This window comes from Staurois parvus, unplaced genomic scaffold, assembly GCF_062004578.1.
Source record: "Staurois parvus isolate SC_StPar_1 unplaced genomic scaffold, SC_StPar_1.0 ptg000011l, whole genome shotgun sequence".
NCBI classification, from domain to species: Eukaryota; Metazoa; Chordata; class Amphibia; order Anura; family Ranidae; genus Staurois; species Staurois parvus.
In genome coordinates, this window is record NW_028317807.1 from 28,926,329 (window position 1) to 28,953,421 (window position 27,093).

General features: G+C 41.3%; 1 protein-coding gene across 1 annotated transcript in view; it reads right to left on the reverse strand.

Annotated features, from left to right (window-relative positions):
• Nucleotides 1-3,240: 3,240 nt before the first annotated feature.
• ACADL (acyl-CoA dehydrogenase long chain) overlaps nucleotides 3,241-27,093 on the reverse strand; it is a 50,507-nt gene continuing 26,654 nt past the window's right edge. The window contains exons 6-11 of the mRNA XM_089672187.1: nucleotides 17,588-17,752; nucleotides 16,391-16,492; nucleotides 12,342-12,455; nucleotides 10,077-10,204; nucleotides 6,167-6,253; nucleotides 3,241-4,804 (exon numbers count right to left, since the gene is read on the reverse strand). Of these exons, the coding sequence (XP_089528313.1) occupies nucleotides 4,711-4,804; nucleotides 6,167-6,253; nucleotides 10,077-10,204; nucleotides 12,342-12,455; nucleotides 16,391-16,492; nucleotides 17,588-17,752 (690 nt within the window). The 3' untranslated portion in view covers nucleotides 3,241-4,710. The remainder of the gene's footprint in view (nucleotides 4,805-6,166; nucleotides 6,254-10,076; nucleotides 10,205-12,341; nucleotides 12,456-16,390; nucleotides 16,493-17,587; nucleotides 17,753-27,093) is intronic.

Consider the following 27,093-nt stretch of genomic DNA (forward strand, 5'->3'; position numbering starts at 1 on the left):
TCAACTGCCTATTTTTACCACCATCCTCATCCTGCCACAAATGTAAACAAACTCTTTAAAATGTGACCCATATATTACCCTTTATTAAACATAATAAGCATGAGAAGTGGATCTGTCCTGTTTATATGTGTGCATTGCGTTTTTGGTGCGTTGCATTTTAAGCACGTTTTAGGTGCATTACCATTAATTTCTATATAAAGTTCACTTTCATTAAAAACATTTTTCATCAGAAATGCTTTTTTTTTTGTACCATGCCTAAATCACATGGAAGGATGCTGTGCAGGCTCCCAATGTCCTCCTTATCATACGTTAGGAGGCTGACGGATAGAAGGTTGTAATGGTGCACTTGTGGCTTTGTGTAACTAAAAAAATCAGGCTTCATCCACCTACTGGCTTGTATACAATTTGTGGGCAGGGGGTTTTACCCTACAATTCTCTCCACACAATCAAAAAAATGATCCTCACTGACAGGTCAGCAGTGAGGGATAGCAAACCAGTTCTCCAACAGAATGAAGGCTACCTAAAGTAGAAGCCATTGTGAGCTCTGCAATGGCCAACAAATGAACTAGTTCATTATTTGTCATGTGAGCTGTGGGTGTCACCCCTGGAAAAATTAAAGTAGAACTATAGGCAAAACTTTTTGTTCCATTTTTTTTTTTGCCATCTGTTGGCCCATTGGTGAGATTTACCTACGCTTCCTGTCCCATAGTCAGAACAGGAAAAGAAAGAAAATTTCTCAAATGTAAAAGGGAGTCCTTTGGGGCCTCCCAGGTCATCAAAACTGATGTCCCCCATTGGAAGATTTCCCCTTTATTACTGTTCTGGGGGCAACTCTAAAGATGGGATTTTCTTCTCATTTCACTTTCAATAACGTTAAACAGAACAAATAGACAGGGCGGATCTCCCTAATGGGGGCAGAGGTAGTATTAAAAGCGGGAGTTCTAATCCCTCCTTACTCTATCAAAATTTAAATGAAAAAAAAAAAAATGGTTGCATTTCGTTATACTTTAACCAGTTGCCAACCGCAGATAACTGAATGATGGCCGCACTGCGGCCGGCCAGTTCTGGGAGGGCGTCATATGACATCTTCCCAGAACGCGCTCTCCTGCACTCCCCTGGCAATCTCCGTGATCGCTGTGTCTTACGGACACAGCTGATCATGTGATGTGGTAAAAGGCCAATCACAGCGGTCTTTTACCACGTGATCAGGCTCGTCCAATGACACGCTGATCACAGGGAAATGCAATTGTCGGTTCTCGGCTGCACTTTCCTCACACTGTCAGAGCGTGAGGAAAGTATTGCCGAGAACAGGGAGTTGTCAGAGCAGGGATCGGCACCAATCATCAGGGATCAGTGCCCTGATGATTGGTGCCCAGCAGTGCCACCCACCAGTTCTGCCCACCTGTGCCCAGCAGTGCCACCCACCAGTGCCCAGCAGTGCCACCCACCAGTGCGTTGCACCAGTCAGTGCCCAGCAGTTGCACTAGTCAATGCCCAGCAGTGGTGCCAGTCAGTGTTCAGCAGTGCTGCCAGTCAGTGCCGCCTATCAGTACTGACTATCAGTACCCATCAGTGCAGTCTCATCAATGCACATCAGTGAAGGAGAAAAATTACCTGTTTGCAAAATGTTATAATAGAAACAAAGAAACTTTTTTTTTTTTCAAAATTTTTGCTCTTTTTTTTTTATAGCGCAAAAAGTAAAAACACCCAGCGGCAAGTAAATACCACCAAAAGAAAGCTCTATTTATGAAAAAAAAAATGATACAAAGTTCATATGGGTACAATGTTGCATGTCCGCGCAATTGTCATGCAAAGTGCGACAGCGCTGAAAGTTGAAAATTGACCAGGTAAGGAAGGGGGTATAAGTGCCCGGTAAGCAGGTGGTTGCAGTGAATGTAAACCCAAGACCTAGTTTCAATATGTTTGACACCACGCCACACTGTATACATTTTTTGTGCATCTGTTGCAAAGTATTTTTTTTTTTTGAAGATCCTGCCATTATCAGCACTTTCTGTTGTAGGCAGACACTAAATTATATCTTTCAGTTAGCAGGATTGGTGTCAATTAACTGTTAGGCTGACTATCAGATCTTCTTAAAATGGACCTTGCCGTGCAATGCAAGGTTAGTCAGCATACTGTTCAGCATTAATTTATCTATAAAAGTAAAATAAGTTAGATTTTATGATTACCTTATCCCTGTCTTTTGCCTTCTGTGCCTAGACAGAGGTGATGACATGCTCCTTGTCCTAGGGGATACAGAGCAGACCAAATCCTGCGAGAAGATGCTCGTGTAGTGAACTGGAGTGTCTTCTAGCCAGAAGTACATTGCACTTTGTTGAAGTTTTTTTGGGCAGAAAAAGTATGCCTATGTGCATCTTGTTTGCTAAATATATACCTTTCCTCCGGTTCAACATTAACTCTGTAGCAATGCCTGCTGCCGCACAGCCTTTGCAGCCAAACTGTCCCCACAGAGTTCTTCTCCTATTGTATAGAAAGTGCATTGTGGCCCTGTTCATTCCTAAACACAAGCTATACCCTTTTTGGCCTCCAGCAATCCAGCGGAGTATGGCTTAACTGTAAGATTGAAAAAGGCCAGGGTGTGCATGCATGGTACTGAGAGGGCCCAATCAGAATGTTTTTGTTGCAAAGGCTGTGTGGTACAAGGCAAGGACCCAAAGTGAAGAACACTGGAACAGAGAGTGAAGTACCAGGCAGGCTGCACCCAGGGGGTTGGAAAGATTCATGAATACTTACACTAAAAGTTTTTAAAGAATGGCTAAAGGCAAAACATTTTCTTTTAGTTTTGGATAGAGTGGAGAGCAGTTAAAACCCCTTTTAGTTTTTATTGCTCAGTGTGCCCCCATTAGGGAAATTCGCCCTCTCTATTAGTCCTGCGTACTGAAAAGAAAAAAGAAAAAAAGCAAAGTTTTGGGTTTTCCTTAGAACAGGAATAGAAGGGAAATCTTCCAATAGGGATACTAGTTCAGTGGATTCCTTCACTTTGGAGGGATTTCCTTTCACTTCCTGTTTTGGCTATAGTACACAGGAAGTGAAAAGAAAATCTTCCCAATGGGCCACAGATGGCAACAAAAGAAGATTAGAAGGGTTATAACCCTCAATTACTGTATCCAAAAGGGGAAAATGTTTTGCCTTTCATTCTTCTTTAGGGCTCTAGTACCAATTTAAAAAAAAAACAAACAAAAAGAGAAAACAAAAAAAAAAACCCCACACACCACCACACACATTTTATCTTTTTATTTAAAATTACTTCATTTAAAGTGGAATTTTAGGCCTATATTAAAAATGGGCAGGCAGGATTTTTAATGCAGAAGAGATGCAAAGGTGTCCCGTGCACCCGGGTGCAGGCAGTTTCATTAATGTCCATTGGGATGCAATGGCCACATGGACACAGCCTCTGCTCCCAATCTGACATCCATGTGGGTGCATATTCCTGAACATACGTTGGCTGCATTTAAGAACATGCACTCACAGCCACACTGCTGTCTAATTGGGAGCAGCGGCTGTGACCGTGTGGCCGCTGCACCCTAATTGACATGAATTGGACTGCTTGCACGCAGATGCATGGAACGCCTATGCACCTCGTTCAGGCAAAACTTGCCCCTCAGTACAAAAGAATGAAATAAAAAAACATGGGATAGATGATACATTTAATTTATTAAACGTTGACCAACTCATCACTTTGAGTATGGTCCAGTAACCAACAATCAACCCTACAGAAAGGTCTAAAGGACCTACCTGAAGTGGTAACCAATAAGGGCACATGTGATCTAACTTTATTGGCAAAATTAACTTAGTTTAGACAAAATATAAATTCAACAAAACAATAATTAACCTTCACCCATTGCCATAAAAATGTCCTAAAATACGAAAAACATACAGTCTGGACATCAGTTAGACACTTAAACCAATAAAGCCCCACAAGATTAACAATGGTAGTAAGATAAACAGATCATGGCAAAAGATGGGGCTGTGGTTAGCCAATCTTAAAGGAGAACTATAGGCAAAACTTTTTTTTTTTTTTTTTTTATATTGGGCAGAGCAAGGGAATAGAATCCCTCAGTTTTTTTTTGTCATCTGTGTCCCATTGGAGAGATTTACCTTCCGTTTCTGTCCCATAGCCAAAACAGGAAGTGATAGGGAATCCCTACAAATGAAGGAAATCCATTGGGACTCCCAGGTCACCAGAACTAGAGTTGGTATTGGAAGATTTCCCCTCTATTACTGTTCTGGGACAGCCTAAAATTTTCTTTTAATTTCACTTTTGACGATAATGGTAAACAGAACAAAGAGAGAAGTGAAATCTCCTTAACGGATGTATAGACAGCAAAAAAGAACGGACATTCTAATTCATCTTCACTTTATCCAAAGCTAAAAAAAAAAAAGTTTTTCCTTTATTCTTATAATGTCCCTGAGGTCGCTCTCACTTATAATCAACAACCAAAAAGTCCCAAACTGGACAAATATTACAATCAAAATAACATGAAGTAGACTGAACGGAGGCATTCGCAGGTCCCCAAGGCCACATGCATTAATCACAAATGGCCCTCACACAGATGTACACCTAAATACACCTCTGTGAATGAGGCCTTATACACAGGTAATGATTTCTCAAATCAGTCAGTATCAAAAAGTTAGCAACTGGACAAAACATTCATATTACAGGCACTGGGTGTGGTCTACAAAGAAAGCTCATTTGTCCTTTACAATATCTCTTGCAATAAGTTCCTTCATAATCTCATTGGTGCCACCGTAGATTGGCTGTACTCGAGAATCCACATAGGCTCTGCAAAAGAAAGAATGCAAGTGAACATCCTATTATTGCCAAGCAACTTCAAATAATTAGAGATTCTCTCATAGGCCCCTTTCACATGGGGAGGACTTCGTCAAGCAGATCTGCCTGCTCAGCAGGTGGATGACAGGTCGTGGCTGCTCGGCTTGTGCAGAGCGGGCATGGACACAGCCTGCTGTTCTCTAAGGGGAGGTTGGATGTAATCCCCATTCGTCTAATGCAGGGGTCTCCAAACTTTTTAAACAAAAGGGTCATTTGTTTGTCCTTCAGACTTTAGGGGGGCTGGACTTTGGCCAGCAGGAGTGGAAATTATCCCGGCATAAGTGGGAATAAACATCAAACCCAATCAGTCCACCTGTGTGAAAGGCGCCTTAGAAAAGTATAGTAAGCAACATTTGCACGCAGTAGATTTAAGCCAAGAACCACAAACCTGATTCTCATATCTCAGAATGAACTACAAAGGCTGGGAGTCAGTAGGTGTAGTCCCAGGTTTTTCTATATACACAGACGGTGTCCTACATGTATTCTACAGCTGCAAACATACAGGATACTCCAGTGCAGAATGTTAGCTCAATGGGGAAGTCACCTTTTCTTTTGTCCATTATTTAGCAGATGTATGGAAGCTTCAACATTGTTCAAAATTATTTAAATACATGCCTACTCATATTAAATGATTAAGGTGGCACTCCAATTTTGTTACTTCAGAGCAGGGAAAGATTAGAACTTAATCTCCATTTCATAGAGATGACGAGATTGGTAGTTTACACAAATAATGTAACAGAGTTTTATGCTTTCAATTGAGATCATAGGAAGGGACAAGGCTACAGCATTTCTAGATCAACAGGTATTTTCTGTACCTGCTGAAAAGTTGTTAACTTGAATAAGGAAAAAACTAATGTCGCCACCAAATCCAAGAACCCTGCCAGTCTAGCAGGTGGTAACTGTATGCTTCAGCAGCTATTGCCACTTCCGCCATTTGACACTTCTTGATGTGTCGGATTGAGTGTCCCCTATGGTGTGTTCCTTTCACTGATCTCTACCTACGGTAATTGCAGGACAAAGCTGCAACATAGGGGCTGATGGGAAGAATCACAACACACATCAGGGTATTAAGATTACAGCACACATGGAAGTACTGGGAAGCAACAATGGCTGCAGCTATTGACAACTGTGAATATTTATTAAAATTAAGTGCCTGCTGGGAAAAGTGAGGAGTCTTCCCCTTCCTTTAGTGTTATTGCAGCAAACAAGTTCAGGAGCAAGCAACAGGGTCTCTTTATCATTTATAAATAAAATAAACACTCATTCAAACATTCTACAACTATTGCTCAGTGAAAAAAAAAAAAAAAAACTTACTTTGCAATGGGGTATTCCCACATGTAGCCCCAGCCTCCATGGAGCTGAACACCTTGATTGGCTATGCTGTTTTGGAGGTCAGATGCCCTGCAAGAGAAGATTTTCACCATCAAATACACTGCTCAAAAAAATTAAAGGAACACTTTGAAAACACATCAGATCTCAATGGAGGAAAATATCATGCTGGATATCTATACTGATATGGACTGGGTAATGTGTTAGGAGCATAAGGATACCTCATCCTTTGATGGAAATGAAAATTATCAACCTAAAGAGGACTGAATTCAAGGATACCCCAAAAATCAAAGTGAAAAAATGATGCAGCAGGCTAGTCCATTTTGCTGAAATTTCATTGCAGCAACTCAAAATGGTACTCAGTAGTTTGTATGCCCCCACATGCTTGTATGCATTCCTGACAATGTCGGGGCATGCTCCTAATGAGATGACAGATGGTGTCCTGGGGTATTTACTCCCAGATCTGGACCAGGGCATCACTGAGCTCCTGGGCAGTCTAAGGTGCAACCTCACGGCGTCAGATGGACCGAAACATGATATCCCAGAAGAATTCTTATGGATTTAGGTCAGGCGAGCGTGGGGGCCATTCTACAGTATCAATTCTGTCATCCTCCAGGAACTGCCTGCAGACTCTCGCCTTTTGAGGCCAGGCATTGTTGTGCACCAGGAGGAACCCAGGACCCACTGCACCAGCATGGTGTCTGACAATGGGTCCAAGGAATTCATCCTGATACCTAATGGTAGTCAGGGTACCATTGTCTAGCCTGTAGAGGTCTGTGTGTCTCTCCATAAATATCCCTCCCCAAACCATCACTGACCCACCACCAAAACTTTCATGCGGAACGATGTTACAGGCAGCATAATGTGCTCAGGATGAACCCGCTCTCATCTGCGAATATCACAGGGCACCAGTGGTGGTCCTGCCAATTCTGGTGTTCAATGGCAAATGCCAATTGAGCACTATGGTGCCGGACAGTAAGCACAGGGCCCACTAAAGGACGTCGGGTCTTCAGACCACACTTATGAAGTCTGTTTCTGATTGTCTCTGACCAAACATTCACACCAGTGGCCTGCTGGAGGTCATTTTGTAGGGCTCTGGCAATGCTCATCCTGTTCCTCCTTGCACAAAGGAGCCGATACAGGTCCTGCTGATGGGTTAAGGACCTTCTACGGCCCCGTCCAGCTCTCCTAGAGTAACTGCCTTTCTTCTGGAATCTCCTCCATGCACTTGAGACCTTCTGGCAATGACACGTATTGATCTGCCATTCTGGAGAAGATGGATTGCCTTTGCAACTTCTATAGGGGCCAGGTATTGCCTCATGCTACCAGTAGTGACACTGACCCTAGCCAAATGAAAAACTAGTGAAAAACAGTCAGAAAAGATGAGCAGGGAAATTTCAGTGGCCTCCACCTGTAAAAACATTCCTGTTTTGGGGATTGTCTCATTGTTGCCCATCTGGTGCACCTGTTAATTTCATTAACACCAAAGCAGCTGAAACTGATTAACAACCCCCTCTGCTACTGAACTGACCAGATCAATAACCCAGGAGTTTCACTGACTTGATGCTATACTCTGATTAAAAAGTGTGTGTGTGTGCGTGTGCGTGTGTGTACACATACAGTTAGGTCCATAAATATTGGGACATCAACACAATTCTAACATGTTTGGCTCTATACACCACCACAATGGATTTGAAATGAAACGAACAAGATGTGCTTTAACTGCAGACTGTCAGCTTTAATTTGAGGGTATTTACATCCAAATCAGGTGAACGGTGTAGGAATTACAACAGTTTGCATATGTGCCTCCCACTTATTAAGGGACCAAAAGTAATGGGACAATTGGCTTCTCAGCTGTTCCATGGCCAGGTGTGTGTTATTCCCTCATTATCCCAATTACAATGAGCAGATAAAAGGTCCAGAGTTCATTTCAAGTGTGCTATTTGCATTTGGAATCTGTTGCTGTCAACTCTCAAGATGAGATCCAAAGAACTGTCACTATCAGTGAAGCAAGCCATCATTAGGCTGAAAAAACAAAACAAACCCATCAGAGAGATAGCAAAAACATTAGGCGTGGCCAAAGCAACTGTTTGGAACATTCTTAAAAAGAAGGAACGCACCGGTGAGCTCAGCAACACCAAAAGATCCGGAAGACCACGGAAAACAACTGTGGTGGATGACGGAAGAATTCTTTCCCTGGTGAAGAAAACACCCTTCACAACAGTTGGCCAGATCAAGAACACTCTCCAGGAGGTAGGTGTATGTGTGTCAAAGTCAACAATCAAGAGAAGACTTCACCAGAGTCAATACAGAGGGTTCACCACAAGATGTAAACCATTGGCGGCCAGATTAGTTTGCCAGACGACATCTAAAAAAGCCTTCACAGTTCTGGAACAACATCCTATGGACAGATGAGACCAAGATCGACTTGTACCAGAGCGATGGGAAGAGAAGAGTATGGAGAAGGAAAGGAACTGCTCATGATCCTAAGCATACCACCTCATCAGTGAAGCATGGTGGTGGTAGTGTCATGGTGTGGGCATTTATGGCTGCCAATGGAACTGTTTCTGTTGTATTTATTGATGATGTGACTGCTGGAAAAAGCAGCAGGATGAATTCTGAAGTGTTTCAGGCAATATTATCTGCTCATATTCAGCCAAATGCTTCACAACTCATTGCACAGTGCAGATGGACAATGACCCAAAGCATACTGCAAAACCAACTAAAGAGTTTTTTAAGGGAAAGAAGTGGAATGTTATGCAATGGCCAAGTCAATCACCTGACCTGAATCCCTTTGAGCATGCATTTCACTTGCTGAAGACAAAACTGAAGAAAAAATGCCCCAAGAACAAGCAGGAACTGAGACAGTTGCAGTAGAGGCCTGGCGGAGCATCACCAGGGATGAAACCCAGCGTCTGGTGATGTCTATGCGTTCCAGACTTCAGGCTGTAATTGACTGCAAAGGATTTGCAACAAGTATTAAAAAGTGAAAGTTTTATTTATGATTATTATTCTGTCCCATTACTTTTGGTCCCTTAACAAGTGGGAGGCACATATGCAAACTGTTGTAATTCCTACACCATTCACCTGATTTGGATGCAAATACCCTCAAATTAAAGCTGACAGTCTGCAGTTAAAGCACATCTTGTTCGTTTCTTTTCAAATCCATTGTGGTGGTGTATAGAGCCAAAAATGTTAGAATTGTGTCGATGTCCCAATATTTATGGACCTGACTGTATATATACACAAACACACACAATATTATATATTGCATAGTGGAGTACTTGGCAACACTTAACAGTCAGACTGTTGGAATCTGTATTTCAACAGCTAAACAGATACAGGTTGGCGGAAAACACTTGATGAGACAACAGATGGTCAGTCTGTGCGCAATCTTTACGCAAGAAACTAAAAAGCATTTTGGAGGCCATTGATGAGAAGTCTACAAAAAGTCTATCATAAAATTGGAGAATGCAGCCAGGAAAGAGTATGTAGATCAATTTGTCAGCTCGCATAGCTCAGTGATAAAACAGACCTGTATTTTATGTGCCTGTAAAGAGGGGAATTTTATGCCCACTTTTACTTAGCCAGACAATGCTGTTAAAGATCAAGTGAGAACAAGTGCCAAGTTTGTGAAAGAACTGAAAAGGACAGCACCATGGAGACCAGGATCATGATCAACCAGTTTAACCCTTTTAACTGGTTTTACATTACTCAGCAATGCTGGGAAATCAATTCCACAAAACACGCCAATCTAAAGTTTGCATCAGCAAGCCAATCTATAGGCCGTCCCTCTACGTGCCACAGTACAAATACAACAATTGTCATAGATGGAAAACAGGGCTATGTATTTGTTCCTGTTACACAGCAAGGCCTCTCATTTTCTCATGCATACCAGTATTTTGCCATGGAAGCAGTGGCAGAGTCCAGGCGTTTTTCCGTATGAAGCTGGAGACAGCTGTCTAAGAAGGTGCGACCCACACAGATCTGCGTTTTCATCTCCGCCAGCTTGTGCTGCACAGTCTTAAGAGACAAGATATGGAAAGTATTCAGTGAACAAATTCATTTCCTTGCTATTGTAAATTCATAAAATATTGAAACGGTTTCATTTTAGAAAAGCTGGCAGTACGATAATAATGCTGCATAAATAATTCACGGATTCTTCTCACTTTTCCTACAATCACACCATATGTAATTGCTAAATATGCTTTACCAAGCAGGCATTTTAGATGTGCATTGAAAGATCACCCACAAATGACTTGAATAGGAAAATGAAGGCCAATAGGCCAAAAGTGCCGTATGTATTTTTTTTTCCTTTAAAGTGTGTTGAATGTGAATGAGTGAGACCACACCAATGAGCGGACACGGGGGGGTGACAGACTGAGACACAGCGAGGCAGCTAGAGAGCACAGGAGGCGCATGAGTGGAAGAACGTCATATGACATCCACCCCGGATAGGTACGCACCCACTGGCCATCACTTCACAATAGGCTGGCGAGAACTGGTTAGAAAGCTGTGAAAACAAACCTGCCGGGTACACATGGGCAGAATATAATCCAAAATCAGCTGGTACCGTAGAAACCGTCTGACTTTCTGCCTATGTGCAAAACTCCCTGTCCGACAGAAGCAAATCTCACAACCAGCTTTTGTCGAACGGGTATGCTGGAAAACAAGCATCCAATTGGCATTTGATCGGCAATCGGCTATCGGCTGTGTGCTGACCTGTGTTTTGGCAAGGGGTTGAATGCGGAAAAAAACCTCCAAAAAACGTAAGTGTGTACCAGGTATAAGCCAGTTACATTAAAGAATAAGTTCACCTTTTATAACATATTACACACATAGTCAGGGTGTAACATGTTACAATCAGACCGGCCCACGCTCCGACAGCTAGCGAGGGATTTTCTCCCTCCTCACTAGCTGTCAAATTTAAAAAAAATGCGGCCATGCGGGGCTCCGTCCGCATCACTCATTCACAGTCTTTAGAGTGAGAGACTACAAGTCCCAACAGCCTTAGCGGCGGTCAGCTTGTAGTCCTCAATGAGCTACGATGGCGCTGTGGAGAGCAGTGGTAGTTCATTCATCCTGTCAGCATGTACTGAAAGATTGGCAGGAAACCTGCAAGGCACCAGCGATCTGCTGATCACTGGTGCAATGCTTTACAGGCTCCTGCAGACAAAAATAATAAATGCACATTTTTTTTACCTGCATTTATTAATTTTTACTAAAAAATTAACTTATCCTTTAAACTAGCTAGAACTGGACAGTAAATATTCAAATACTGGATGGTAATAAAATATTTGGTAAGATACAATATAGATGACCACTATAGGCCTGCTAAATTATATAATGAAATGCTTAAAAAAGCAGTTTTACTAACTCAAACAACTGTTTACAATATGTGCTATGTCATGTATTATATGTCCATAATTTTACCTGTAAATAGGTATACCAATCCTCTTAAAGCGTTAAAGCGTATGTAAAGTCACAACTTTTTTTTTTTGGATAAGGTTTAGAAGGATTGAAATCCATTCCAGTTTATTTTTTTTTGCGGTCTCTTTCCCATTAAGGAAATTTAACTTCACTTCTTGACCAAGAGATACGCAACAAGAAGATAGAGGAAATCCCCCAAAGTGAAGGAAATTTTCCCCTTAGACAGCTGTCCCCAGAAAAGTTATCAGACTTAGAAGTGTCCCCTTACCTCTTATTTTGGTGACAGCTGTAAAATGTTTGATCTCTCCTTCCTTTCTTTTTGACAATATTCACCAGTACAAAGGGGTTAATCTCCCCACAAGCAGCAATACTGTTTTCCACACTTTATCAAAAGCAAAAAAAAAAAAAAGAAACGTTTTGCCTAGACATACACTTTAATCTGTTAAAAAATATACAATTTGCACTTCTTTCCTCTCAGAGGTCTTACAAGGTGCCAGTCCATTGACTAATGTAAATAAGATATCAAGGTTGCCACCATCATTGTGATATGGATGTAGGAAGTGGGGGCACCTACATATTATAGAGAATGGCTCAAGTAATATGAAGGTGGTCAGCACTCATGAATACCGTATCATATGATCAGCATGACCAAATGCTCTTAAAGTCAACATACTTCACAATTTTCTTATTGATTAACAATATTTATAAGTGTGAACAACAAAGTAAATACCTGTAAGTGTGCCACAGTCTTTCCAAATGCCTTCCTTTGCCTGACATAGTTCCGTGTTTCCTCAAACATGAACTCACAGCTAGCAATAGCCATATCTGCAATCAATAACCGCTCCTACAAATTATAGACAAGTCATCAGTGTTATTAGAGAATTTGCATCTTGAAATTCAAATTCATTAATAGCATAACCATAGTTATTGACAGAGGTACACACAACTGTTGTCAGTCTAAATGGCTGGTATTAAATTCTGGTGTCCAATCAATATATGCTGATACCTTTCAGGAAAATCATGGAACTCCACCCAGCATTCAGTGAGGCATTTAATTTTATTTGTATATAAAGCACATGATGGTTTCTGATGCTTTATATAGTATCGATCATGCCCTTCTTTGAAAAGGTCAAAAGAAAACATCAGTTTATGCATCGGATCATTTTTTTATTCATCATGCACATACATTACCACTCTCCATTGAATGAACTTGCATTAACCGTAATGTGCACTGCTGACATTTCTGCTCAACCAGCAAAAAAAGGAACAAGCTCAAAATTTCCAATCCAAAACAATGGGTCAACATAGATACATTACCTGTTGTGACCAAGTATATCTGTTTGCAATAAGCAACAATTTGTACCGCACATAATATGTAGTTGTGTTGTAAGGTCAGATTATGATTTACACTATATTGCCAAAAGTATTGGGACACCCCACCAAATCATTGGATTCAGGTGTTCCAATCACCTCCATGGCCACAGGTGTAAAAAAATCAAGCACCTAGGCGTGCAGACTGCTTCTACAAACATTTGTGAAAGAATGGGTCGCTCTCAGGAGCTCAGTGAATTCAAGCGTGGTACCGTGATAGGTTGCCACCTGTGCAATAAATCCATCTGTAAAATTTTCTTGATACTAAATATTCCACGGTCAACTGTTAGTGGTATTATAACAAAGTGGAAGCAAGTGGGAACAACAGCAACTCAGCCACAAAGTGGTAGAGTCAATAGCTAAAGACCTCCAAACTTCGTGTAGCCTTCAGATTAGCACAACAGTAGAGAGCTTCATGGAATGGGTTTCCATGGCTGAGCAGCTGCATCCAAGCCTTACATCAATAAGTGCAATGCAAAAGTGTCGGATTCAGTGGTGTAAAACACACCCCACTGGACTTCTCATTCAACATTAGGGCCTGACCTCACAAATGTGCTTCTGGAAGAATGGTCAAACCTTCCCATAGACACACTCCTAAACCTTGTGGACAGCCTTCCCAGAAGAGGTGAAGCTGTTATAGCTGCAAAGGGGGGCCAACTCAATATTGAACTCTACGGACTAAGACTGGGATGCCATTAAAGTTAATGCGCATGTAAAATCAGGTGTCCCAATACTTTTGGCAATAGAGTTATTTGTGTACTCCTACAATACAAATTAAATTATTAATCCAGCTAATGCAGGGTCATTAATTAAGACTCACAACGATGATGGGGTATTTTTAAATTTATTTTACTTCCATTGATATTAGGATATTTTTCAGTCCCACCGATAACTGAGAAAACTGAATATTTTACTCCCTGTGTTGACCAGCACCAGGACAAATTTTACTCCTACTGGTGCCAGGGCATTTTTCCACTCCCTGTGTCCACCAGCACCAGGGAATATTTTACTCCCACTGACCACCAGCACTGGAGCATATTTTTCATTCTCTCTTTGACCACCACTGACACCAGGGCAGGTTGTACTCCTACTGACCACCAATGTCAGGGTACTTTTCACTCCCTCTGACCAATGGAGCCAGGGCAAGATTTACTCCTATTGACCAACAACGCAGACATTTTTTACTCCCTCTGACCACTAGTGCCAAGGCATGTTTTACTCTCACAGACCACCAGTGCCAGGGCATTTTTTACTTCCACTGACCATCGATGCTGGGGTAATATTTACTCTGGCTACTGGCACCAGGGCAAGATTACTCCCATTGATGACTGAAGCCAGAGCATTTTTTGCTCCGAATGATCTCAGACAACAGAGCACTTTTTTCATTGCAAACGCCTACAATCTGACCCTACCCACCTCTACCGTTGGGGGGCACCCTTCCACAGCCTGCAGAAGTGATCGAGTGGCTATACTTCTACAAGAAAGACCATCGGATGCTGAAAATAATAATACTGGGATGATGCCTGTAGCTGCAGGTATCATCCCGATATAAAGTCTGGAAAGTACCCAATGCCATTATTAGTGAAACAAACAGAAGACACAAACTAATCAATTTATGGAAGAGCAGCTGCCACTGAAAAAGTGTAATCACCACACACATAAAATTCATATGCTATAAAAAGCGATCTAAAATATTAAATATATCAAACCCCTCATCATACATTTTCTACATTTTAAGCCCTAAACACCTTCAGGAATATTGTTTGCCGCTAAAAACACTTTTTGTATAGATGTTAAAAAATTAGTGTAGCGCTTCAAACTATAAATGAATATATAAAACTTTTGTGACTAGTGAAAGTGATGAGAATAAATAAACATATATCTCCGTGACAAATAATTATTGTGCTAGGGTCACCTAAGTGACCTAAACAAGTAACAAACACAGAAATAAATCAAACACTAAATAAATGGTGAGAAAACGTGATAATGCCACTTCAAATCTCATAGAAAAAAATTCCAAACACTCTAATGGTCCAAAAAATGTAAAAATAAGTGTTTCATATAAACTGCAACGTGCAATTCATGATTGATTCATGAAAGTGCCAGCACACTTTTTCCACTCCAGCTGCAGTGCCTCCTCACCTCCTTTCTGCGACCCCAAAGGGCCAAAATGCCTTCAGGATCACCTTGGATCCTTCACAGTACCAGCTAATAACTCTCCTCCGTCAGTATCTCTCCAGTATGCCTTCAGAATCACCTTAGATCCTCGGATATTGATCCACCTCCAGTACCTCTCCAATGCAACCTCCAGGACCCTCTGTATAGGTACTCTGCAGAATATGTTACTCACCAAGCCATCTTTGTTGTGTGTTCTGTCCTGCCTACGCTTCCGTCACAACCATATTACTAGAATTTATTTCCACAATTAGGAGAATGTTCCGGACCCGGAAGTGGGGGAATGTTCTGCCCCTGAAGGGGTTAATCTGGGTTCAGAGCGGCGAGGAGACATTGGTGGAAGTGGCAGCAGAGGAGCAGATGATGATACACATATATAGTGTGAGAACCCAGATTAACCCCTTCAGGGGCAGAACATTCCCCCACTTCCGGGGCCGGAACATTCTCCTCATTGTGGAAATAAATTCTAGTAATATGGTTGTGACGGAAGCGTAGGCAGGACAGAACACACAACAAAGATGGCTTGGTGAGTAACATATTCTGCAGAGTACCTATACAGAAGGTCCTGGAGGTTGCATTGGAGAGGTACTGGACGTGGATCAATATCAGAGGATCTAAGGTGATCCTGAAGGCTTACTGGAGAGATACTGACGGAGGAGAGTTATTAGCTGGTACTGTGAAGGATCCAAGGTGATCCTGAAGGCTTTTTGGCCCTTTGGGGTTGCAGAAAGGAGGTGAGGAGGCACTGCAGCTGGAGTGGAAAAAGTGTGCTGGCACTTTCATGAATCAATCACGAATTGCACATTGCATGTTTACATGAAACACTTATTTATACATTTTTTGGACTATTAGAGTGTTTAGAATGTTTTTCTATGAGATTTGAAGTGGCACTATCACGTTTTCTCCCCATTTATTTGGTGTTTGATTTATTTCTGTGTTTGTCACTTGTTTAGGTCACTTAGGTGACCCTAGCACAATAATTATTTGTCACGGAGATATATGTTTATTTATTCTCATCACTTTCACTAGTCACAATAGTGACTGAGATATTTAGTTAATTTTGCACATTATTGTTTTATATATTCATTTATAGTTTGAAGCGCTACACTAATTTTTCAACATTGTTACACTGGTTTGGTATCAGCTTAGAGTGTTAGCAGCTATTCATTAGGGCATACTTCCTTATCAGCGCAGGAGGATTTTTTTATATTTAAACTTATTGTATAGACACACCTGGGGAAGCTCTGCCATTAAGTAGTAGAAACCTTTATTTTCTTCTCCCAATAAGGCATCAGCGGGAAGCCTGACATCGTCAAAGTGCAATTCTGCTGTGTCCTGAAAATAAAGGTAATTTAAAAAAGAATAAACAGTTTTCCATAAACGAAAACTCATCTCTTTAGGTAGTAAAGAGGAGCATTTGAACAGAGAACACACTTGAAGCACTTAGTGCTTGAGTGTTCACTCATTTCAACGACCAGAATAAATCAATATTCTGGCCAATAGAACAAATGAATGCCCAAGCACTCGACGCCTAAGCTCTTTAGGTGCATTTCTTGGCTGCTTTTCTCTTACTGAAAATGCATTTAGAGAAGCTTGGCTAACAACCAGTGTGCATGAGGTCAAAACACAAAAGCAAAAAAATGTATTTATTGTAGCTTGCCAGTGCTTAAATGTGGTGGCTGCATTATTCCCTTTATTTTTTACCTGTTTGTACTATGAATAACACATTTCCTGTCCTAGGGTGGCTATGTTCACTCCTCCATTGTATTGATGGCGAAATCCAGAGTTGCCAACTAGGCTTCCTGGTTTGGACTATAAACTACGCTCTGTGGTTCCTCTTGCCATCCTCTATGTCACTATATTCTGTTGTAGTTTCCAGAAGGGGGGGGGGGGGGACCCACTTTTAATTTTTGTTTAAGAACCAACAAAGGTGTATATCAACCCATACAGAAATTACCTCTCAGCAAAAATTGACAACATTTCAGACTCTGATCAAGGTCCAGTTATCTGGGTTTCCCTTGAGCTTTAAAAAAAACAAACAAAAAAACAGAAAAAACACCTTGCATTTAGAAAAATGGGCAGATTTTTGACAGTGAGGGTAATAAAGTTTACCAAAGTTAGCCATAAGCCTGAGGTCTTTTTAGATCCCTGGTCCTATACCACTAAAGAGAGCCATAAGAGTCCCTCCTAAGCAGCAAGTGTGAGGAAAAGCGTATTCCTACATATTGTACAGAGCAGAAAAGGTCCAAATATTTGTCACGTCACCAGAGCTCATATACATTTACTTTTGCTCTTCTATGGAGACCTGAAATGGAAAACATGGCTGCTTATTTGCTCCAAGTACATGTCCTCTGTGTCACAATTCTCTCACAATTTATTTTCTCATCATATACAAAGATTAGTTTGAACCTTTCAAAGAAATTATTTTACCTGTGCCTTCAAACCAATTTTTTCTAGTTTCTTTCCTTTATCAAAGCCTTTAGTGCCAGCGTCCACAAGGAAGAGGCTGATGCCATGAGCAGGGGTACGAGCCTCACGGTTTGTGTTAGCAACAACAATTACTACATCGGTCATCCATCCATTTGTGATAAAAACCTGTGCAGACAGAACAGGACATAGTTTGTGAAAAAACTTAATAGAATAAAGTAAATAAAAATACACACACACAATTGCCAAACATATTGGGCCGCCTGCCTTTACACGCACATGAACTTTAATGGCATCCCAGTATTAGTCCGTAGGGATCAATATTAAGTTGGCCCACCCTTTGCAGCTATAACAGCTTCAACTCTTCTGGGAAGGCTGTCCACAAGGTTTAGGAGTGTGTCTATGGGAATGTTTGACCATGCCTCCAGAAGTGCATTTGTGAGGTCAGGCCCTAATGTTGGATGAGAAGGCCTGGCTCGCAGTCTCCGCTCTAATTCATCCCAAAGGTTGAAGTCAGGACTCTGTGCAGGCCAGTCAAGTTCTTCCACCCCAAACCTGATCATCCATATCCTTATGGACCTTGCTTTGTGCACTGGTGCACAGTCATGTTGGGACAGGAAGGGGCCATCCCCAAACTGTTCCCACAAAGTTGGGAGTATGAAATTGTCCAAAATGTCTTGGTATGCTTACACCTTAAGAGTTTCCTTCACTAGAACTAAGGGGCCAAGCCCAACCCCTGAAGAACAACCCCACACCATAGTCCCCTCTCCACCAAACTTTACACTTGGCACAATGCAGTCAGGCAAGTACCATTCTCCTGGCAACCGCCAAACCCAGAGATGTCCATTGGATTGCCAGACAGAGAAGCGCGATTCGTCACTCCAGAGAACATGTCTCAACTCCTCTAGAATCCAGTGGCGGCGTGCTTTACACCACTGCATTAGACGCTTTGCATTGCACTTGGTGATGTAAGGCTTAGATGCAGCTGCTCGGCCATGGAAACCCATTCTATGAAGCTCTCTACACACTGTTGTGCTAATCTGAAGGCCACACAAAGTTTGGATGTCTTTAACTATTGGAACTGCAAACAGTGTCTTCTGCGCACTGTGCACTTCAGCATGTGCTGACTCTGCTCTGTCATTTTACGTGGCCTACCACTTCGTGGCTGAGTTGCTGTCACAGTTGCTTCCTCTTTGCTATAATACCGCTAACAGTTGACTGTGGAATATTTAGTAGCAAGGAAATTTCACGGATGGACATATTGAACAGGTGGCAACCTACCATGGTTCCATGCTTGAATTCACTGAGCTCCTGAGAGCGACCCATTCATTCACAAATGTTTGTAGAAGCAGTCTGCATGCCTAGGTGTTTGATTTTATACACCTGTGGCCATGAAGGTGATTGGAACAGCTGAATCCAATGATTTGGAGGGGTGTCCCAATACTTTTGGCAATATAGTGTAGTGTATATTATACATATACACACACACACACACACACACACATATATATATATATATATATATATATATATATATATATACACACACACACACATATACATACTTACACACACACACCAAAATCATGAGTATATTTTTAACACAATTATCACAATTTCATGATTCTCTAATGCAATATTACAACCCATACTGTATGTTGTGAGTTGATCACACTTATGTTGCAATGAACTGCAATAAAACTTAATCACATGCAGCAACAGCACCACCTACTGTACATGATCAGCACAAGCACGTGGCTGGAAGATGTGGGGTTTGAAAGGACACCTGTTACAGTGAGATTTAACTCTGCATAAACCAAGAACATTACAATAAATATTTGCTTCAATTTGAATTTTTTATTTCAGCTTTATGGTGGTTAAGGATTTAAAGCAGACACAACTCATCTACTAAATCCTGTATTTCTGATCAGGGAGTAAAGATGAGTCACAAAAAGTCTTCTTCCTACTAGATGGAAAAGGAGTCCATACGGTGAAAAAAAACCAAAAACAAATCACAAATGTCATTACCTGTGTCTACAGCAATTTCCACCTTTGTCAGCAAAAGCCAAGTTGATCACACACTCCCTATATAGCCCAACCTATACAGCTTCAAGATGATGTCCATCTTGGCTCAAGATGGCAGATCAGGAGTCAGGGAGAGGGTACCACTATCATGACACAGGAATAAGCAGTTGGCCTCCAAAAGAGGACCTGCTCCAACTACAGCCAAAAGTTCTCTTTGTTCTGCACAGAGGAGAAAAGAGAAAACCTGTCCCAAGAGGCAGAAGAACCTCCCTGGCTGCAATGCAGATTACAACAAAACTATTTTTTCAGTAATATGGGGCAGGGTGATTGTCAGTGTGTGCAAACAAAAATAAATAAAATAATTAAACTATTCAAGTCTGACTATTTTGGCAGGATTGGCTATAAAACTCTGTGTTTTCCATAGGGAGCGCCTTCATAAACCTGCTGCCGTTGTTTAGCCTTCAAAATAACAGTTTAAATAATATTCAGGATTGCTTTTCTTTTATGTGAGAACATGTATTATAATGTGCTGGAAAAAATCCACAAGCTCATACATTGCCACAGTGGATCCAGCAAATCGAATTCCAACCTTCGCATCCGCAAAAATTAACATACCAAGCTAGAGAACACACAAAAAGCTGAGCTGGAGTGACACCATCAGTCATTCTGATTGCTATCAGTCTGCCCTAGGCATAGACGGGCCTCATCCTGGGATAATGTCTTTTCATTTATGCCAATGCCTACGTGCTGACGTCGCGCCACTGCGTCCACGTGATGGTCCGGCGGCCATCTTTGTAAGTGCTTTTTATCCATTGATGATTTTATGCTACACGTGGTTGCTATCTTTTTAATAAAACATACTACACTATATGATACTGTCTCCGGCCTCGGCCTATGAGCTTGCCCTCTAGGAGGAATCCCATTTTCTTGGTTCACTGTGGGCTGGAGACGGAGACTTGGCTACTCAACTTTTGATTGTTCATTTGGTGTATCGCTGGCTTCTGGAGAGATTCCACCTTCAACCGGGTCACTGACAGTAGGAACAATCAGGAACACCCCTTAGAGTCATTCCGCTCTAGGCTTGCTTGCTACTTACTTTTGATGAGTGCATTAAGGGGGAGGTGCAGTACGGAAGTCACAGAAGTCACTACATTTTGTTGATTACATCACATCACTATTTTTGGGACTATTATGATATTCAGAGGACTTCTATATTTTCATTTGTTATTTGTTATACCGTCCATTTTGTTTCTTCATTGGAGTATTCACAATTTCATATCTCCTTTTTATGATGTTTCCTTTCTTTATTACAATCACACTGGTCATCAATGATTATAACACACATTTTTATTAGCGCTGCACATTGATATTATAGCATTTTTTTTTCAGAATGTAGGGTTCCAATGCAATGTATTTTTGTAATTCAATGTCTACTCTTATGCAGGCCATACATGGTTCGAATTCCGACTTATTTTTCATCTGAAAATCGAAAACGTCGTTCGCTCGGTATTCTGATGGTGCCACCAATGATTTCAAAAATTGGACGACGAAGTCATGAAGTTCACCCCATATAACAGGTGAAGCTTCTGTTCCTTCCAGGTCACAGCTCATGCGCATATTCTTTTCGGAAAAATTATCCTACGATTTGACCATCATTGAGTCGAAAATCGGTCATGTTTCACAAATTTTCCAACATGCCCTATCACTGAAAAGGGGAGGAACTACGAAAATCAGTTGGTGCCATTGACCCACTAACAGAGCGAAAATCGGCTGATTATTCTTAGGACTGATTTTCAGACGAAAAATTGATCGAATTTCGACCCATGTATAGCCGGCCTTAAACTCAAGCAAGTGAACGATTGTTTGTTCGCAGTACACACAGTGCAACTTGGAACCAGAATCACTGATATGTTCACTGCATTTCAGGGTCCTAACTCTGTGTTATACTGGGTATGAAAAACAACATGAAAATAAATTCTTTAGGTCACTACATCTTCAAATCATCCACCATGTTGCAAAATAACACTGAAGCTTCTATAACATAATAAATCACATTCAGCCAAGCCAAGTTCTCAGTATTATAGAATAAGTAAACCCAAGATTTTATATTCCTGATATGTACCTGCTGTACCATGTACTTTTATGAAAACGTATCAGGGTATTCTTGTTCATGTCAGTTTCCCTGTTTTCCTCTTAAAAACTGACCACACTAAGCAGGAGGACACAGTGTGGTCTGTTTTCTGGCTATGCTGAGAACTGAACCTACTCTCCTCCAATGATAAGGCTGGCGCTGACACATTCCCCCTGTATAGCAATGCACTGAGAAGACTAGTATGCTGCTGTTTCTCCTCCCCCTAGCTCTCAGAGCTACTTATGAAAGTGAGAACAGAGGGTATGTGATCACTTATAAGAAAGGGGAAAAGGGTATTTATAATATTTTTATGTATACACAATTGTATTGAAATGGGTTGCTTTACAAAGTCAGGGTTTACATATACTTTAAAAACAAAACATTTATTTGAACACCATTCGGAACTGAACCCATCAATTTAACAGTTTCCCAAAACAGTTACATTCAGGGCATGCTGTGCTCCCTTGGTAGCAAATGTATTTTTAGCTGTGCAATATGCTAACAGAAATAATTAGTCCTTCAGTTTATACAGCAGTGACTTGCATACAGATGTAGGCATCATTATTTATAATATCAAATACAAACTAGAAATGCTACAATTTCTGTGGAAATTGTGTGAAGTGTTCTTGCCTCTACCAGTAGTCTACAACTGGAGTGGGCGGAGTAACTGGGTGGAGTGGCGTGAGTAAACATTAAAAATGAACGCACAGTCCCAGTTTAGAAATTTCCCTTCAAATTTGAGGGGGCTAGAGTGCAGTTTCAATGAATGTCAATGGGCGGCATGAGTTGCAAACAAATGGTCATATTGTGAAAACTATCAGGATTCCTCTATTCATTCCTATGGGACAAATTTGACCATAAAAACGCCGATATTTCGTGAACCATTTGGCGAAACGTTTCACAAAGTAATAGCACACCAATCGGGAACAATCCGCACGTTTCGGTATATTACTGTCTATGTAGTGTAAAAACTGTGGGAGGAGTTAGGGTGGTAAATTTGGCTATAATAATAATATATATGTGAGATAACGGAAGTGGTCAAATTTGACGTGGCTATAGTGGAGTTTCAATGAATGTCAATGAGCGGTGTGAGTTGCAAACAAATGGTCATATTGTGAAAACTCTCAGGACTATGGCTTAGCCGTGGACATTTTTAGTGGCAGCAGGGATAGCTGAACGTTTTGATATAAGATTTGTGTAGGTGGGCTTGAAAATGAGGGAGTGATGGCAGTTTAGAAATCATGTCCTGATTTTTCAGCTCACACTCTAGCTTTTGTCAGCTCCCACTCTAGTTTTGAACATTCCGCCATTCATTCCTATGGGGCCAATCTCACCACAAAAACGCCGATATTTCGTGAACCATTCAGCAAAACGTTCCACAAAGTAATAGCACACCAATCGGGAACAAACCGCACGTTTCGGTATATTACTGTCTATGTAGTGTAAAAACTGTGGGAGGAGTTAGGGTGGTAAATTTGGCTATAATAGTAAGAATACAGTTGCAAGAAAAAGTATGTGAACCCCTTGGGATTACATGGAGTTTTGCATGAATTGGGCATAAAATGTGCTCTGAACGTCATCTAAGTCACAACAATAGAAGAACACAGTCTGCTGAACATAATACTACACAAACATTAGATGTTGCCATGGTTTAATTGCACATAACATGTAAACATTCACAGTGCAGGGAGGAAAAAGTATGTGAACCTTTGGACTTAATAACTGGTTGACCCTCCTTTGGCAGCAATAACCTCAACCAAACGTTTCCTGTAGTTGCAGATCAGACCTGCACAACGATCTGGAGTAATTTTGGACCACTCCTCTTCACAAAACTGTTCCAGTGTAGCAATATTCTTGGGATGTCTGGTGTGAATCGCTCTCTTAAGGTCATGCCACAGCATTTCAATCGGGTTGAGGTCAGGACTCTGACTGGGCCACTCCAGAAGGCGTATTCTGTGCTGTTGCAGCCATTGTTTTGTTGAATTACTTGTATGCTTTGGGTTATTGTCCTGTTGCATCACCCATCCTCTGCGGAGCTTCAGTTGGCGGACAGATGGTCGTACGTTTTCCTGCAAAATGTCTTGATAAACTCTGCAATTCATTTTCCCATCAATGACAACAATCCGTCCAGGCCCTGAGGCAGCAAAGCAGCCCCAAACCATGATGCTCCCTCCGCCATGTTTTACAGTGGGGATGAGGTTTTGATGTTGGTGTGCTGTGCCTTTTTATTTCTCCACACATAGTGTTGTGTGTTCTTCCCAAACAACTCAATCTTGGTTTCATCTGTCCACAGTATATTTTGCCAGTAGTGCTGTGGAACATCCAGGTGCTCTTTTGCAAACTTCAAACGTGCTGCAATATTCTTTTTGGACAGCAATGGCTTCCTCCGTGGTGTCCTCCCATGTACTCCATTCTTGTTTAATGTTTTCCTTATTGTAGATGTGTCAACAAAAATGTTAGCATGTGCCAGAGATTTCTGTAGGTCTTTAGCTGACACTCTGAGATTCTTCCTTACCTCATGCAGCATTCTGCGCTGTGCTCTTGCAGTCATTTTTACAGGACGACCATGCCTAGGGAGAGTGGCAACAGTGCTAAACTTTCTCCATTTGTAGACAGTCTGTCTTACCGTGGACACATGAACATCAAGGCTTTTGGAGATACTTTTGTAACCCTTTCCAGCTTCATGCAAGTCAACAATTCTTGATCGTAGGTCTTCTGAGAGATCTTTTCTGAGAGGCATGGTTCACATCAGACAGTGCTTCTTGAAGCCAGTAAACCCAAAACAGGTGTGTGTTTTTAAAGGGCAGGACAGCTGTCAGCAACACATCCAATATCATCACACTGATTGGAGTCAAGGTTGGCTCACTCCTGGCTCCAATTAGCTCTGGGAGAAGTCATTAAGCTAGGGCCTCACATACTTTTTCCTCCCTGCACTGTGAATGTTTACATGTTATGTGCAATTAAACCATAGCAACATCTAATGTTTGTGTAGTATTATGTTCAGCAGACTGTGTTCTTCTATTGTTGTGACTTAGATGACATTCAGAGCACATTTTATGCCCAATTCATGCAAAACTCCACGTAATCCCAAGGGGTTCACATACTTTTTCTTGCAACTGTATATATGTGAGATAACAGTAAGTGGTCTTGCCATGCAAGAACACTTAATAAATAAGAAAAAATCCCAGTTATAAAGTCCCAAATGTAATTCCCATGATCCACCATCACCAGGACACCCGAATGGTTCAGCCTCTTACCAGAAATTCTGACCGAAACACACCAGTCAATATAGGCAACTCAAATGGGAGATGAATATGTGTAGATCATGGAACCAGCAATCCTCATCCAGATGGATATCAATCCTCCCCTTAAAGATCTGAAATCGGTCCTAAAAGAAGACTCCCATCCAATATTTAGATATGGAATAAATGAAAAAGGCCACTCATAGTGTAGTATTAAAGTAATAAAATCACCATGTTTAATTACAAGCAGGGGCGGACTGACAACTCATGGGGCCCCCGGGCAATAGGAAATCATGGGGCCCCTGTGTCCTCGCCCACACTCAAACCACACCCAAAAAGACTATGAAAAGTACCAGGGGCATCTCATGGGGCCCCCTACTGACCCCGGGCCCTCGGGCAGTGCCCGAGTATCTAAATGGTCAGTCCGCCCCTGATTACAAGTTAATCATACATTGTTTTGGATGGTTACCAGCATTTGAATCAAGTTTCCAACCAAGAAAATAGCTTCTGTCCCTCCAAAAAACATGATGATGTCACACGCTGAAGCTCCACCCAACGCATTTCGTCATCCAAATGACGTCGTCAGGGGACTAGAATTTTTTTGCTTTATTGGACTTTGTTTTTTTGATTAGTGCTGCAATTTTATTTATTTACCATTATTTATAATATACTAGTATTTGTACCCAATAGACTGATTCTGAATATCTCTTAGAACACTGTTATTGAATAATGAAGAATTTTATTCACATCTTTGTTTTTTTCAGCTGCTGCTGGAAAGGGTCAGGGACTTTACTGAACCAAAAACGCACAATTTGCTCTTAAAAGACTTCAATGGAGACGCTGCAGAAAAGCATGTAGTGTGGTTTTGATGTGTTTTTGACGTGTTTTTTAATCTGCCCAAAACAAAAAGCAGAAAACCACAAAATGCATTAAAAACACGTAAAAAACATGTGTGCACCACAAATAGCACAGCAGAAACAGATCAAAAGCAAACTTCATAGGTATAAACCAAGCCTTAGACCAGCAATGGGCAAACTACGGCCCGCGGGCCGTATACGGCCCGGCGGACCTTTTAATCCGGCCCGCGGAGCGTGGCAAACATCGGCTGTCAGAATGTGTGTAGGCGGGGCAGCGTGAGGAACGTGAGGGGAGCTAGGCTCCTCTCACAGTCCACCCTGAAGACCGGAACAGCGCGGGAACATGGCGAGAGGAACGTGCGGAGCAAAGGTAAGTGAATTGACACAGGGGGGACTTGGCTTACTACTTGGGGGGGAATAGTACTGTGGGGGATGAAATACTATATGAGGGATGAATTAATATGGGGGATGAATTAATATGGGGAATGAATTACTATAGGGGGGATGAATTACTATAGGGGGGATGAATTACCATATGGGGGATGAATTACTATATGGGGGATGAATTACTATATGGGGGATGAATTACTATATGAGGGATGAATTAATATGGGGGATAAATTAATATGGGGAATGAATTACTATATGGGGGATGAATTACTATGGGGGGATGAATTACTATATGGGGGATGAATTACTATATGGGGGATGAATTACTATGCTTACTATGGGGGAATATTACTATACTTACTATGGATGACACATACACATCATTCATGTACTCTTGGTCCGGCCCACGGGTCCAATATATGAACCCATTTCGGCCCTCAAGTCAAAACGTTTGCCCACCCCTGCCTTAGACTCTGCTTGCACTAGTTCAATTTCAGATGTGACTTGAATGGCACAAATTGAAATGACAATGAAAATCACATTGTTTTCAATGGAGCCTGTTTACATCAATGCAACTCAGCACAGCACAAATTTGGAGAAGGTTCCTGCCTTTGGTGCAATTCCAGCATGATTTTGGGCACGTAAAATATGCAAATCACATCCAAGTTGCACTACATAATATCACTGAAAATCGGATCAAAATCGGAACCTTGCCTTATATATACAGATTACCCAGACACAGAGTATTAAAAAAAAACTAAAAACTATAAAAGCTAAAATTTTTGTACTGCACAAGTGCAAAAAAAAAAAAAAAGAAAGAAAAAAAAAAAAAAGTGCATTATGAAATATGATATTACTCTGAAC